General features: G+C 44.4%; 2 protein-coding genes across 2 annotated transcripts in view; one reads left to right on the forward strand and one right to left on the reverse strand.

Annotated features, from left to right (window-relative positions):
• The window catches only part of LOC147718354 (nuclear cap-binding protein subunit 2-like), an 85,150-nt gene extending 69,847 nt beyond the window's left edge, over window positions 1-15,303 (reverse strand). Inside the window, exon 1 of the mRNA XM_086918297.1 lies at window positions 15,136-15,303. Coding sequence (XP_086774423.1) covers window positions 15,136-15,210 — 75 coding nt within the window. The 5' untranslated portion in view covers window positions 15,211-15,303. The remainder of the gene's footprint in view (window positions 1-15,135) is intronic.
• Window positions 15,304-15,439: 136 nt separating this feature from the next.
• TEX11 (testis expressed 11) overlaps window positions 15,440-17,181 on the forward strand; it is a 1,326,855-nt gene continuing 1,325,113 nt past the window's right edge. The window contains exon 1 of the mRNA XM_086918299.1: window positions 15,440-15,556. The gene's annotated coding sequence lies outside the window, so the exon portion shown is untranslated. The remainder of the gene's footprint in view (window positions 15,557-17,181) is intronic.

A 17,181-nucleotide genomic window follows, 5' to 3' on the forward strand; every position in this document is an offset into this window, starting at 1 on the left:
AATTAATGTTAATTGTCACAGGCAATGATCCTAATCACACTGAAAAATGGTGAGAAAGAAGATACTTCAGATAAACAGGGAAATGTGCTTACCTGTCAAAATATCATGGTTTAGGTCAATAGAGCCATATGTAACTGAAGCTGCAAGCAGAACTACGGTTAAGCTCTAACTATAACAAATGGTTTCGGGTAGGTTTGTCATACAAGCCTCAAAAAGGAACGCTGAAGTTCATACAACTCTTGCTACGTCATTACGATTTAAACTCATCACATTGCAGAGATATTTATTTATATTATCAAATTGAAACCTAGTGAAAAGATCGTCACAAAACCGGTGCAGTTTTCAATCTACAGGAATGTAAAGTAGATCAGCAGTTCATAAGAGACTTCATAAGAATGTGTGTTAGGTAGTACGAAAAGCGTGCCCTAGCTGTTCACAAATGGAGACAAAGATTTGGGTTTTAAATATGGTAGAGGTGAAGTCTCATAAGAATTGTTATGGCTTAATCCATTTACAGTAAAGCATGAAATGAATGCACCAATTCTTGGCCATGGCAACTGTTCAACCCAAAGCACTTTGGAAGAGAAACCATACCTTAAACAAGCATTTGCAATGCAGTCGGTCTCGCCTTTGGGGCCTTATATGTATTTAGATATGCAGCACATTAGGCTGGGTGCTGAAACATCTACTGTTCAACATGGAGAGAAATTAAGCACCAAACTGCAGAACATGCCAGGTATGAGAACACATGGAGAGAAATATTGCCTTTAAGCTAGAAATGGTATGGTCCAAAGCTATGTTTTAAATATAAAATCGGGGCCTTCAGTGGTCAGATCACTGAAAATACAAGATTTTAAAAAAAACATTGTCTACAGGTGCTTGTGGAAGACAAGTTTCTATGGCCTGAAATCTACGGAATGCTAAAGGGGTTCGCGTATTTTACATACTTCTGTTGGTCGTTTTCTATCAAGAAAAATAAATAGAGGCAGTTGCCGGAAAAACAAGCATTTGCAATGCAATAGGTCTTGCATTAGGAAAGTGTGAGCTATTGGTATTGTAAATGACACATTTTTTTAATATGGGTTGGCTTTGAAAATATATCAATTAATAGTAATTGTTATTCACAAAGCCAATTGGCTTACACTTTCCTAATGCGAGTCCTATTGCCTATGTCAATGCTGGTTGGTAGCAAGCAAGGACAGTGCTGTTGAGGTGCTGAGTGATGATGTGGTTGGGCTGAGTGATGTGGTGGTGCCCCAGAGTGATGTGGTGGTGTCCCCGAGTGATGTGGTGGTGTCCCCGAGTGATGTGGTGGTGTCCCCGAGTGATGTGGTGGTGTCCCTGAGTGATGTGGTGGTGTCCCCGAGTGATGAGGTGGTGCTCCCAAGTGATGTGGTGTTGTTCCTGAGTGATGGGGTGGTGCCCCCGAGTGATGTGGTGGTGTTCCTGAGTGATGGAGGGTGGAGTTGGAGGGTGGACTCAGCCTCTACACCCCCATCCACCAGCTCCGCTCCGCCAGCCTTGCCCTCGACGCTATCCCCCGCCCTCGACGCTGTCCCCCGCATCCAAGAAACGACCTCCGATGGCAGATCCTTCTCCTACCTCGCCGCCAAGACCTGGAACACCCTCCCTACCCACATACGGCAGACCCAAGACCTACTCGCAGAAGACTCAAGACAAGGCTCTTCCAGCAGTAGCAGCACCCCCAGCCCCCTCCCCTCAGCGCCTTGAGACCCTCACAGGTAAGTAGCACACTCTACAAGTACTCTGATTGATTGATGGAGTTGGAAGTTGGAATTAGAGGGTGGAGTTGGAGTTAGAGGTTGGAGGGTGGAGTTGGAGGGAGAGCAAGGAGAAACAGAAAGAGCGTGGGTGCGAGAGCGAGAAAGAGACGTAGAGAGAGGGGTAGGAGGAGAAACAAGCATTGGAATTGCAATAGGTCTCGCATTAGAAAAGTTGGATCTATTGGTTTTGTAAATGACAATTTTCTTTTATGTGTTGGTCTTGAAAATAGCAAAATTAATATCTTTGTCATTTACAATGCCAATACTTTTAACTTTTGCAAATGTCACACCTATAGTATTTGTAATGCAACATGTTTTGTATGTACGTGACTTAGATGTATTCATATTACAAATACAAATGGCTTTTAATTTTTTTAAATAATTAATACTTAAATAAAAGTTCTAGTAATTTATAATAGCAATAGCTTAAAGTATTGTAAATAACTTTTGTGAAGAATATGTTCAGTGTATTTTATGACAACTTTAACATGTTGTACATTATAAACAGTTGCATGATTTCAAGATTTATCTATAAAGGTATTTCTAAAAGGCCCCACCCCCTTACATTCGAATATTTACCAATTCTCATGGCAATGCATTTATTTAAAGTACTGATTTAAAAACGTGAGTCTTCATTTATTTGAAACAGTGTGGCACCAGTACAAAGAAAGCCCCGGAATAACTGTGAGTGCTGGCAAGAGCGCCAAGTGAGGCCACACACATAGTGAAGTGAAGGGGCTCGCAGCACTGCACACTTCCCTCGTACAGATTTCGTGATCACAAAACCTGCACGTGGCAGTCACTGGGCGGCTTTTGCATGTGGCTGCAGGTGAGGGGAAGGCAGCGACAGTTGATCCAGTGAACTGCTGCGTCCTTTCATCCACTTGAATATGTAAATGTTGGTGGTGCCACTTGCAATCGCTCTGCAGGATATCGCGACGTGTGTTTAAGAAAATGTATGCTGTTTGAGGTGAGGGGTGGGTGTTAACAGTAAAAGTAATACTAAAATCTAAAAAGGAGGAGGCAGCAGGGGGAGAGGAGAAAGGAGACAGGAGAGGAAGATATCACAACCTGTGTTAGCTGATTAACAACAATGGGGCCGCTTCTCAGACATTTCATAAGCAGCTACTCCTAATGAGATTATCCTAAATTAGTCTTGCACCATTCGGTGTGCCTAGGGCAAAATTATTTTATAAACTGTTGTGTGGCATAGTATGGTAGAGCAACCTAATATTATTAAATAATAGCCAATGAATTTGGAAGGCTCTCTAAGGGTAGAGGACCACATAGTATAGTGGTACATGTAGGCATATTGCTGGCGGTGATTTTCGATTTTCCTTAAAACAAATGCAACAAAAAGTCTGCCTCATTTGTAACCGATCATGTCTTAGAGTTAACTATCCCAATTAAAGGGAAACAGAAAATTATTTCTGACAATTTGAAGGAATGAAGGGCCAGTCTTTGAGGCACTATAGAACCGCAAGCGAGACAAAATGAAGGTCTCTGTAAAGAGCTTTGAATGACTGTGTTTTTAGGCAAAATGAGAGGTGTCGGCAAAGACATACCTTGATTAATTTTGTACATGTGATGAAAGCAAATTCAATTAATTAACGCTGTAAGAAGGAAAAAAGAGCTGTTTCAAAAATTCATTCATGAAGTATCGAATGATTTTTATAAAAATGAACAATTGTATCTTTTAACGCTGGAGAATTGTTTCAGTGTGCTCCCGGGAGAGAGAGTGTGTGTAAATGAGATGCGAAAGTGCGTTGGGAATAATCGCCTCTGTAGAGTTGTGTGAACGTGGGCCCGTGAGTAAACGTAGTCCATTAGTTGTGCGGCATCGTAAAAGCCTTCAGGTACAGTACGTAAGGTCAGCCTTGACTTTTGAGCAATCGTACCGTACCGGTAAATTGTGGCAGATTAGTGCTGACATACTTGCGTGGCGGAGATGCAGCTAGTGATACAAGGAGCCCCAGCGAAGTTACTGGTACAGTGCTAATTAAAGTGTTACTGCGTGACAAAAATGTGAGGGGTGCATCTCCGGCTTGTAGTGGCGAAGTTGACAGAAAAGGCTCGTGCTTAACTTCAGCGCGAGCTCCGGGCAATGGCGACCGTGTTAGTACATCTGGTGAAGGCTCATCACTTCCGTGTGAGCTTTAGAGTGAAAAAAAGGGGACCTCCCAACTTCGTCACGTGAGTGATAACACTCCTTAGCACACGTAAGTGACAGTAATGTCATATACACAAGTGTTTCCACATTTCTTCTGATACAATCACGAGGAGTAGTTATTTTTGGTACATCAGATTCGTGTTTATTCCCGTTCACTGGAAACTTTCCATACAGCCGACACGTGTTTCGTCGTAATTGGGAATGTAACGCACGACTTTTTCAAGGCTGCAAAGTTCAGAAACAAAAGAAACAGACATATTGCCATATGTATGTGTACTTGAGACCATTGTTTCAAGTCTAATCAGAACCATTAAACATATTACCATTCAGGTTTATAGAAGTAGCCCACACCGTGATAAGGTATCATAATCTATACGTTGGTGAGCGAAGAAACCACATTGCACATCATTCCTTCTCATGTAAAAGAAGTAGCCCACACCCTGGACTAAATATAACACAATTTCCTATGCACACAACTTATCAATTTGGGTACACTTGTATCTTGAGCAAACATCCAGTATGTTTTAGTTCTAGAAAATAATATTCCGCTTCTTCTGTTTGAGCAAATGTTGTTGTTTTATTGCCCAAAAGACCTTACGCCAGCCGACACGTGTTTCGTCAGAGTACAGATTGCTCTGACTCTTCAGGGCTTTCTTGCAATGATGGCGTATATTGTAATTCCACTTAACCGGTGATACTTCCAACCCGGTAAGGGTATCATGTACTTTCAATGGATGTAGCTATTCCTCCCGCGTATCTTCAATAACTTCACCAATCCGTGTTTAGTGAACAGGTAGCTGTTTCTGAAAGGAGTGTCGGCAAACACGATAAAAATGTTAAGATCCACTCGACTCTGTTAATGACGGCGTGATCCACTTCCGTATTCCACGATGAATCTGGGAAGGTAGAACGCCGGATTCGCGGAGTAACCGATCACTAAGGTCCAGGGACATACGGACTTGATATTGCAAGGCACACACGCCTACAGACGATCCTCTCGCCCACATTGGATCACGCCGTCATTAACAGAGTCGAGTGGATCTTACCATTTTTATCGTGTTTGCCGACACTCCTTTCAGAAACAGCTACCTGTTCACTAAATACGGATTGGTGAAGTTATTGAAGATACGCGGGAGGAATAGCTACATCCATTGAAAGTACATGATACCCTTACCGGGTTGGAAGTATCACCGGTTAAGTGGAATTACAATATACGCCATCATTGCAAGAAAGCCCTGAAGAGTCAGAGCAATCTGTACTCTGACGAAACACGTGTCGGCTGGCGTAAGGTCTTTTGGGCAATAAAACAACAACATTTGCTCAAACAGAAGAAGCGGAATATTATTTTCTAGAACTAAAACATACTGGATGTTTGCTCAAGATACAAGTGTACCCAAATTGATAAGTTGTGTGCATAGGAAATTGTGTTATATTTAGTCCAGGTGTTGTTTTCGACACCGTGCAAAGGGTTCAGAGGGTTTCCCTTTTCCTGTGGCACCATTGCTAATATTGTTAACCTAACAAATTGTCAGTAACTTATGTAGAGCGCAAGTAGTCCCTGTCGATACAAAACCCATTGCCTTTGAGAATTCAAAATATACATTGTTGACAATTGAGAGTCACAAAACAGTATGTGAAAATTTCACTTTGATATAACATAGAATGTACCTCTGTTCCTTACAGAAGGTCTATGAGCCCGTTATGAATTGGAGAGACCGGGTAGTTGGATGATCCTATTAAGGCGTGATTCGGTACTGTGTTCCTCGTGGTCAGTGTGTACACTCTGTTCTTATGAAACCCTTAACCCACACCGCGTGTCAACGGTTTCTAAAGGTTGTACTTTTTTTGAAGTGCTCATATTCTTTATCAGAAATAGCTATTCATGCATTGCTAGTGATAATAGAGATAGTTGATGTATATTAATAAATACCTATTTCCAGATCTGTACTCTTTCCACTGCAAGGGTAGTAAGTGAAAAGTAGTGTAAGTAATTTCTGTTATTTATTTTCTATCATACTGATTTGTCTTATGGGTACTTAAAGCTGTTAGCTTACTCAATATGCAGTGATAATTCCAACCCGCATGGGGGTTCTACAGGGGTCTTCTGTTGTATATTATTCAGCGTGCGTTGTCCGATTAGTTCCAGGTGTCTGTTTCTGCCAGAAGGCTGAAAGGAATATCGTTTATTAGAACTTTTATTTAGTAGTAACTTATGTTTAGTAATATGGGGACTAAATGGTGTTTATAAACACATTAGATTACAACTAAATTCGAGGTGATTATTTTTAAATCCCCTGGCTTTCTTAAGTGCTATCCTGCATCATGAAGGAGTGCTCGCTCACACACAGACACAGGCAGCCCCCACCCCTCTGCATGCACGCACGCACACACACACAGGCGCGCGCATGCACACGCAGGCACACTATCCCCTGCCTCGCATTCTCTCAATCACACACAGTCACACATGCGCAAACACATGCACACACGCACACCCGCGCGCACACACTCCCGCCCCCTCCCGTCCCCTCCCCCACAGGCATACACACAGGCACGCACGGACTTCACATTAGCCCTGGGCCCCACTCACCACTGCACTCTTCCGGCGGGGCTCCTCTCGCGTTCCGCTACTCACGTCGCGGCGTGTCTCGTCTCCTCTTCTTAATCGGGGCTCCCTCAGGTCAGAGGAGCCCCGCAACAGGCGCCACACTCCTCCTTCTCCCTGGCCCCCTCCTGGGGATCCGGGCTACCCAGGACCGGCAGGGCACTCCATGCGCCGGCGTCTCACGGACCTCAGGAGGCGGGACTTCCGGTCGGCCGCGAGCGGATTGGCCGGCCGGCCAAGAGCTTCCGGGTCGCCGCGGGTCTCGCGTCTCTTCCGCCTTGTTTGTTATTTGGATTAGAACGAGTACTTTTTTTGCCGCAGCCCTCATCACAGACACACTTGTGTTAGTTACTACTAAATAAGAGTTCTAATAAACTATATTCCTTTCAGCCTTCCGGCAGAAACAGACACCTGGAACTGATCGGACAACGCTCGCTGAATAATATACAACAGAAGACCCCAGTATAACCCCCATGCGGGTTGAAATTATCACCACACATTGAGTAAGTTAACAGCTTTAAGTACCCATAAGACAAATCAGTATGATAGAAAATAAATAACAGAAATTACTTACACTACTTTTCACTTACTACCCTTGCAGTAGAAAGAGTACAGATCTGGAAATGGGTATTTATTAATATACATCAACTATCTCTATTATCACTAGCAAAGCATGAATAGCTACTTCTGATAAAGAATATGAGCACCATTGACACGTGGTGTGGGTTTAGTGTTTCATAAGAACAGAGTGTGCACACTGACCACGAGGAACACAGTACCGAATCACGCCTTAATAAGATCATCCAACTACCCGGTCCCTCCAATTCATAACGGGCTCATAGACCTTCTGTAAGGAACAGAGGTACATTCTGTGTTATATCAAAGTGAAATTTTCACATACTGTTTTGTGACTCTCAATTGTCAACAATGTATATTTTGAGTTACGAATTGTGATAACTTAAGGTGTGAGCTACTTCTTTTACATGAGAAGGAATGATGTGCAATGTGGTTTCTTCTTTGCTCACCAACGTATAGATTATGGTACCTTATCACGGTGTGGGCTACTTCTATAAACCTGAATGGTAATATGTTTAATGGTTCTGATTAGACTTGAAACAATGGTCTCAAGTACACATACATATGGCAATATGTCTGTTTCTTTTGTTTCTGAACTTTGCAGCCTTGAAAAAGTCGTGGGTTACATTCCCAATTACGACGAAACACGTGTTGGCTGTATGGAAAGTTTCCAGTGAACGGGAATAAACAAGAATCTGATGTACTAAAAATAACTACTCCTCGTGATTGTATCAGAAGAAATGTGGAAACACTTGTGTATATGACATTACTGTGACTTACGTGTGCTAAGGAGTGTTATAGCTTTTGTGAGGCTTGTGCCACGTTTGGAAGGATTTAAGTGGTTCCTTCTACCTTTTAGCACCGTCAGATATAACCTCTAAAGTCAAATCAATTGTGAGATTTTCTAAGTGGCGCCAACTAACCTATACCAAACCACTGCTTGTGTTTAACTTCGTCACGTGAGGGCCCGCCTAGCTGTCTTTGGTAGAAAAGTTTTTAAAGGGACGGAGTGGGTTAATCGTAAGAGCGTACTAAGACACAATAATGATAACCCATATTATGAGGCCGCAGGGACTGTTGGCATATGGTGGGGACATCATTCATTGGAAACAAAGGGTTGTGCAAGGAGTTCCCGAAATTGTAAGTATAGTGCTCTGTGATGCAAACCGCATTGATCTGATGAGTTGATGCAGATTACCAAACGTTTTTGAAGAGGCATTTTGAAGATCACGTGTTGGTTGAGCATAAAATACCAATCGTGTGAAATGTTAACACACAGACAAAGGGCTACAAAAGCGATAAGACAGAGGGCATTGCTGTGGGGAGGTGGGGGGGGGAGGAGAAATACGACACGGCCGCAGCAGGGGGCGGAGCGGGGAGAGCGGCGATGAGGGAGAGACACGGTGGGGGAAGCTTGTGGGGCGGAGCGGGAAGAGCTGCTGGGGAACAGATGGCGATTTGATGATGCACAAGCGCATTGACCTAAAAGCGCACTGGCACACCCATCAAATCGCCAGTGTAGTTAAACCTTGTTTAAGACCCTATAGTCTCGCTCCGCTCAATGCGCATTGAGAGGCAAGACCTAAAAAAAAAATAACACGAGTGGTGCGAACGTAGAGTGAAAAACTTTGAGTTAAAAACACCTTATATTTTTCAATATTCAGCATTGAAAGGGAAAGTAGGTTAGCAAGAGGGATGTTACGGGGAGAGTGAGGGAGAGCACGAGAATGAGAGAGAACTACAGGAGAGGAATGGAGATAAAGAGAGCAAGGAGTAACAGAAAGAGCGTGGGTGCGAGAGCGAGAAAGACGTAAGAGGAGCTTTTAGTGAGCGGCAAAAAGGCCCACTGGTGTTCTTTAACTAATGCATGGCGAGTGTAGGCTAAAAGAACAAGATAGCGGGGAGTGCATTCCTTTCAAGTCTGATGCAGGGGGGAGGAAGGCCTGGGGGAGCGGCAGCCTTTGAAATCTGATGGGGGAGGGAGCGGGGGAGCAAATGGTAAGGCGCATACACTGGCCATAATCCGTATGCCAAAGCCCTCTGGAATCAAAGGAAGGGTGGGAGGGAACGAGCATATGGGGTGTGAGCGATAACGAAAGTAAGAGGTGGAGCAGGAAGTGAGACCAAGCACGAGCTGGCGAAAGCAGTCCAGATGCCAGCTTCGCGCTTGAATGCCTCACATGCACCTGCCATAAACCGCATTTTTAAAGCTCTTTGGTAGACTTTTATTTTCCCCTTACTATTTTCTCACCAGCAATGCGCAAGCGCATTGTCTCGGGGAGACCTTAAAAAAAATAAAAAGTCCCAAAGCAGAAAGCAATTCTGCTATTTTACTAACCTCTACTGCCCGTTTTCTATCAAGTCAGTTAAATAGAGGTAGTTGAACAAGCAGAAAGCAATTCTGGTATTTTACTGACCTCTACTGGTCGTTTTCGATCAAGACAGTTAAATACAGGCAGTTGAATAGGAAAATGTCCCTAAGCAAAAGCGGAAGCATTCAAGTCCTGGGGCTGATCTCCAGAGACTACATAGTACATACAACAGATCTACCGACAGCGCAAGCGCTGTCTAAGCTGGACCTAAAAATACCCTTTGAAAGTGCCTTCAACCCAAGGCACCTCACGTAAGAGCCAAGAGGTATTGCTTCAAACCAAAAAGTAACCTTGTCTTAAATGACAACCTCTTAAAGCATACCTTCAACTACAAACACGGCTAGGCAAACAGCTGCTTTACTTCAAAGGGAGCACTTGGCCTAGAACCTCGTCAATATTACAAGATGCAGCCACACTGCAGTCACAGGTAGGTTGTTATGGACCTTCACTGAACGTACTAGCTCAGGAAACCAGAGGGATTTCAGGAACCCAAAGCTATTCTTCTTTCCCACATACAAAACTTCTGAAAGAGCAAACAAGTTGGGGTTATGCAATTACTTAACATTAAATATTAGGGAGAAAGTAGTGGCTGATTGAATGATGGACAGTCCGCAATCGCAGATTGCCTCATCGTAAATATTAACATGTTTTACAACACCATATTTTCACACCTCCTGCTCACCAAAGCTTTAGGAGGTGCTCATGCCAGAGGTGTTAATCGTCAACCCCGGAGGGAGGGCTGCCAGTCACACAGCCTAGCCTCCCAAGTTACTGCCCTCTGCCAGCTCCAAACTTTGCAGCAACTTCCATGATCGCCATCCAGACATAAAGAAATAAAGAGAAAAACACATTAAAGCAACAATACATCCACAAAGCCCTATACTACTTACGTAGGAGTAAACTCTGGTCAGAGTACAAGTCCCTCAAGTGTCCAACTGATAACAGTTAATTTATGAACATGTGAAATTGAAAATGCAATGGCTAGGGTTTCTACTGTTTGAACATTCTGGCAATGACCCACATTACTTTTGCATTCAGCAATATACCTTTCACACTATTCATGCCATCACTTACACAAAACACACAAATGTACTAAGCTCAAACATCGTTCCTGACATTTTGTAAATAAACAATGACTTTCTAGTTGTATAGATTTATGTGGGTTGCTGAATGTTCTGCAGCTACTCCCTCTCAGGTTGAATATAACAAACTAAAAAAACAAAGTTATCTTTTCCATAAATATACATCTCTTGAAATACATAAAATGAAAGTTGAAAGGCTGGATATTGTGTTTCCAATCAACCTATCTCCATTAACAAGATTTTTTCCATTTGCCCGTCATGCCTATATGTAACAGCATTCTTAGCCGCATACCATTTAAACAAAAGCACATATTTTCCCTCTCCCAGCTTGCTCCTTTGTCTTTCCACAATGTATGGTCTTTTTCCTTCCAGTGCCCTCTTCAAATACATTTATTTACTTTAACCCATTGCATGCTGCCGCAATTCTGCGCCTGTGCGGCACATTCCGATCGCGGGTGCGGTCATGACGGCCGGGAGCTGTCATCTGCACACGAGCACTGTGTGCCATGACGGCTTCCGGCCGTCATCAGCATGCAAGGGGTTAAAAGGGCCCGGCTGCTGCAAGGTGTTATAGAGTCATTTTTCAATTTTGTCTTAGAATTTTAATTGATCTTTATAATCAGGAACATGTAAAAGCATTGAATTAAACAATAATGCTATGCATCACAACGCATTTGTGTGTGTCAACAGCCATCTTGGGGTGTATTTTCTTTAACAGAAAACCCATTCCAAGACTACCTGTTGTGCAAGCATAACACGTGCACAATGTACTTGCTGCTTTTCTGCTTACATATCCCACTGTATACCGTTTACTCTTTTTACAGTCACCATATATTTTATCTATTTTTTATGTACCTAATTTTACTGCTGTTGCGCTTACTCTATATAGTGCTTGGATACGTTTGGGTCAAGTTCGCACTATTTAAAAGTCATTAATGAATAAATAACTGAAAAAGCACTGTCATATTCAATTGGTTTGCGTTTTAAAGCTCATACAAAAGGAAGATGCACTTGATAGAATTCAAGCAGGCGACAACTTTATGATTGGGGCTCCCGGTTTTCAGTTTAAACTGATTTTTACATATAAATACAGACGGAAAACAAGTTTTCCCATCTGTATTTATATATAAAAATGGGAAAATACTAGTACATTTTGTCTTTGACATCAACAGAATCACACCCCCAACAATCTGGTGTCTCCCCCTCCTTAGAGGGTTTAGAGGTGTCAGCCCTGGCTGAGACAGCTTCCCGGGCACACACACAGCCGGACCAGAGTACTTCACAGGTCTTTGACAGACTGTTTATTTGTTAATGAGGCTTTGTTGTGCTTTCAACACTTAGCCCCCGCCTCTTCACTCAGCCGATTGCACCAGCACCCATCTTTTCCTCGCAGACTGGGGTTTACTTCTGGAAACTAAAGACAAACATCAAACTTCAAGTAAACCCCCCTCCCCAAATCGTGTCAACGAGCATATACAAAAAGTGTGTAAACATGTATATTTAGAATCCTTTGAAAACATTGCATGTTATTCGCCAACTTTTTTCCCTTGCCGACAACGTTGTTGGTGCCACACATCACGAGATGCACTCCAGGCGGGATGGGATTTCATCCAGCAGGTCATGCGCAACAAACATACACCTGTTTTTTTTAAATCTGATTTAAGGAAGGTTGGTTATCGTCTTATTTAAATGCGACAATCGGCTTTGAGGCGATTAGTAGAACATTTTGTCATTTCCAGAGTATTTGGGTGTGACTGGATTATGGTCGATTTCATACAAATCTAGTGCAGTTTTTTTCAAACACTCAATTATAGCTTTCCATGAAGCGCTACATAAATGCCAGTAAAATACAGTAGCTTTGTTCCTTTGAAAGAGCTTTCGGTGAAATGAAAACCAGCAGCTCTGGCGAGTGCTATATAAGGACGGGTACTGTAACCTCCCTCTCCTGGTCGGCCAAATCCCCACATCGGCACTCAGAGGGGGGTCTCAGGGGCTGCTTGTGTGCTGGAGGCGTATGTGACTAAACAAACGCTCATGGTAGTCCAACCCGGAATGTGGGAGATTTAGAAAAGTTTTTGAGATAAGATTTTTTTTTAAAAGAGAAACAAATACAGAGCTTTATTGTGGGTGGGCTGAGAAAGGAGGCCAGAGGCGAGTCGCTTTAAGCACCACAATGAAATGGATCCAAAAGAAGAAGAAACACTTTTTGCTGCAAATGTCTTTGCAAAATGCAGCCTCAGGAGAGAAAAAAAGTATTAATGTACAAACAGTAAATACACAACTAAATAAAGCAAAACAGAGTAGTCGCAAAGTGGCCAGATCGGTTTTATTTACACAAACACATTAGCGCCACCGTACAGATTTTGCCAGTGAAGCGCTACTTTTCTTTTCATGTTAGCTTTTCAAGCAAAAACACTCATTGATTTCTGAATAATGAGTGTAAAAGCTTTAAGTTTTATTCCCTATGAGTGTTTGCTTTTTTTCCAGTATGTTGTTACTTTTTTTCAGGCAACATATTACTGTAGTCTAGTGCATACTTTGAATTGCTTCCAGGTGTTTATAGCGGGGCACAATTGGGTTGCAGCTGAAGGCAGTGTGAGTCTCTCAGTGGGGCAGTAGTGTTCAGTGGGGGAGAGGGTGTGGCACTCTGCCGATGACAGAAACTGCAAACTCTGAGACATATGGCTTGTGATAGCACTTTTAAGCATACTTGGGACATTCTTCAAATTGAAACGTTTTCAGATGAATGTACAGTGTTGACCAATAACAACTGAGCGCATGTGTGCATTGTCAATTTAAATAAATGTGGAAAAATACTAGCTGTAGCATCGTCTTTTGCTTGTGGCAAAAATAAATGTGGATAAATACAGAAAAAATGCCCAAAAAATAAATATGGATAAATACAGACGGAAATGGCAAAAAAATAAATACCATAAAACCGGGAGCCCAATTTATGATTCAGAAATTCTTCTTTTTATTTAAGTCTTGTTAAAAAAAAAAAAAACGGCACACAGCCAACAGGTTTTGTTCCCCAGTGCCACGGGAACTTCATCAGGGCTTATGGAATTATAAGTCAAGTAACCCGAGGCTGAGATATTTTGCGGTCAGTCACGCGTAGGTGATTGGGAAAACAAGTCTGATTCATGTAATCCTGGGTCACATACTGAATTTCAGGAGGGATCACAAACAGCTTGAACAGTACTTCAATTAGTATTTAAAACAATCCTTCGCAAGGTCGGTGGTAAAGTACAATAATAATTGCTGAAAAAATGAAGGCGTAAACTTTGTTCAGGGACACCTGAATATAAGGGGGCCCATCAATGGTATCTTAAATGGATTACAATAATTCTCCCATGCTGTGTTGTGGATTCATGTATAAAGGTATATAGCAAGAGTGCCGCTGTAAATATCTTGAGGTAAGATGCAACAGGTCTCCACAGGAGGCCACACTATTGAAATGAACAATATCTAAGTACTATGACCCACGTATTAAGTTCCCGCTGTCAACATATATAAATATCACAACATCAAGGCGCAGCAGTGGAGCAGCATGGTAACTCGCAACAGCATCGAGAGATGCTGTTGCGAGTTACCATGTTGCGAGTTACCATGCTGCGAGTTACCATGCTGCTCGAAAGATGCTGTTGCGAGTTACCATGCTGCTCGAAAGATGCTGTTGCGAGTTACCATGCTGCTCGACTGTTGTGCTATCCTTTTGTATGAAATTTTGACTTAAATTGGCATCTTTCAACAGCTGTTGCACTTATCCTTTGACTACTGAAACTGCAGAATTGAAGTGCTTGACCCTGGTCAGCTGTATGTAGGTTTTTGTTTTGCGTTTTAAAGCTGAAATGTATTATGCCAAGGCTTGGTCAGTCTATATAGAACTGCAGGAATAATGGCAAGGAAATTATGAACACCACAGTGATCAAGGTGACCAGTGACTCTACACAAACCCCACAGAGAATAATCGTACAAAATCCCAGAGTCCAAAGCCACAAAGCTCATAAATCAGACTGGCTAAGAGTCTCAAGTGTCCTGTGTACAACCAGGCTAGAGCAGCACGTCCCGTCCAGGCTGGGCGTTACTGCAGAAACCAGGGGCGACACTTGCCTCGTTTAATACCGGTATCTTCATGACCCAGCCAGAACAAAAATAAGCAGAACCCAAAATCGGTATTTTAGCCCTTCTCTGTACATACTTCAAACAGCAGATACGAACAGAAAAAACCCTCTTATACTTGCTCTAGAGCTGCGTTAACTACCCCTGTCTAAAAATTAAATAAACAAACACAGAAAAAAGTCATGTTACAAATAACTACATTCCATGCTGTTTAAAGTTCTTGTCATGTACGGGCCTTTTCCAGACTAATTAAAACAAATGGCCTGGATGTTTCTCTTGGAGAGATGGTAACCCTAGCTGCAACTCAGGGTTTTAATACAAAGTGAATAAAACTACAAGTCCCAAACTGGGACGTCGTCGTCCCCACCCCGGTGCTGGAACCCCGGGGCCAGTCACCCCTCGCAACCACCGCCCCGGCCTCGGATACCCTGAAGTGCTGGTCCCGGTACTGGCTGATCTCGCAGTAGGAGTCGCTGTCCAGCGGGCTAAGCCGGCTCCACATGTTGCTGTGTCTTCTTAGCGCCCCGGGTCCGGTTCAGCCGCTTCCGCACCGACGTCTGCGCTCCGGTGTACTATCAATAGACCCACCCCATCTGTCTTTACACCCCCCGCTTTTCCACGCATGCGCATAAATATGCGCAGCCGCACTATGGTCCATGTCTTGGCCGCATGTATTTTTAAGCTCCCCACTCTTCTGCTGGTTTAGTGCGCATGCGTGTGACTGCACGCATGCGCTTTCAAGATCCAGCGGCGCACACACACTACTCCTGCTTGAGCAGCGTTAACCCCGGTTCACCAGGAAGAGCTCCTGGCTGGCCGAGGCTCCGAGGCGTGGGGCCCGCACGAAGGTGAGGAGGGCTGCGGGGAGCGAGGGGGCTTTTTCAAGCTCCCCCGCCGCCAAAGAAAGGCGCCCATTCACTGCTTGCGGATGCAGCTCGCCTTTCCGGTCCCCCCCACCTTGTTTATTTTGTCTTCACCCTGAGAAATTGAGCTTTTCTTTACTTTGCCATACCCAGACGCCCGCAGTCACAATAGTTATAACTCTCACCGCATACCAACATGCCCATATGACACAGCTACTGGAAAAAAAAACTTCTGGAGGTAGAATCTCGGTCTGAAAACTGAGGTATCAGAGGGACCGGGGAAGAGCGGCCTGCCCAGGGGCACACAGTGCAATGTACAATATTCCGCCAGGAGCACGGCGCTAGGGCTATAGACTGAAGCAGCAGAGGCACAGAGATGGAGCAGCCTGCCCAGGGGCACACAGTGCGGTATATAATAGCCTGACAGGAGCACCGTAATAGGTCTCTAGACTGAAGCACTGGAGGGAAAGGGGAAGAGCAGTCTGCCCAGGGGCACTCTGAATTTAGCCAGCCTTCAATGCATTGAGGGCGAAAGACAGCCTTCCCTCATGTCCCCTATGCCTGCATACAGTGAAAAGCCCCAGCCCCCCCTCCCCCGATTGCATTGTCCACGCTGCCCCTTGCCTGTGTGCCCCGGACCATCAGCACACCCTGCAAGCTGTCCACTTCTCCCCTTTTCGCCCTGTTCCTCGCCACTTCATCCCACCCAAGCCCACCTGCTCCTGCAGCCCACCCCACCCCCCTCCTCACCTCACAGTATGCAGAAACAGCACCTCTCTTCTCTGGTACAATTCCCAGGAGAAAGAGGGCCCTGTGACCGACGTCTGTGCTTAAATAACCCCACCGTATCTCCCTGCCGAATTCTTAAGATGACATTTATGACTTAGCAAACCCCCACACTTGGGGTCTGCTGGTCCAGCTCCTTCCCTGCTCCATTCCCTATCGCCACCCCCTCCCCTAGGGAATGGGGGGGCTGAACCAAGGGGCATCTTAAAGCATAGTGTGGCCAGGTGCAGCCCGCGCTGCTGAAGAGGCCTGTTTTCACCTCCTCAACAGCAGTGCTGCCTTTGCATGATCTGCCCTCCTGGCTTCCAAGTGCCCCGTGGTCGTAGTGGGCATGTTCTGCAGTGCACTAGCGCATGACAGCATGATGGATGTGCTTTTCCCCCTTAACACGCATGTGCAAGGAGAGGGTACACAGCCAGACTGGTGTGGATAATGCGCCTGTGCAGCCAACATACACCGAAACAAGCATGCGCAAAGTGAGTGACACGCGTAGGGTGTGCACAGCCAGACGGGGGAGCACGAATAGACAGGCAGAACCTGCATGTATCGGCACCCCTCTGACGTAGGGGGTGTACAAAATGACAAGGGTGAGCATATAGTTAGAACACCGGTGTTCTATCGATAGCCTCACCCCATCTGTCTGTACACCCCCGCGTTTTCACGCATGTGCATAATTCTGAGCAGCCGCACTATGGTCCATGTCTTCGATGCATGTATTTTTAAGTTCCTCACTCTTCTGCTGGTCGATAGAACACCAGGGACAAAAGTCCTCGAGAGCGCGGGAAGGGAGGGATGCGCATGCGCACTGCCTTGGACCGCCACAG

The sequence above is a fragment of the Lissotriton vulgaris genome, chromosome 4_1 (assembly GCF_964263255.1).
Source record: "Lissotriton vulgaris chromosome 4_1, aLisVul1.2, whole genome shotgun sequence".
In the NCBI taxonomy this organism is placed as follows: Eukaryota; Metazoa; Chordata; class Amphibia; order Caudata; family Salamandridae; genus Lissotriton; species Lissotriton vulgaris.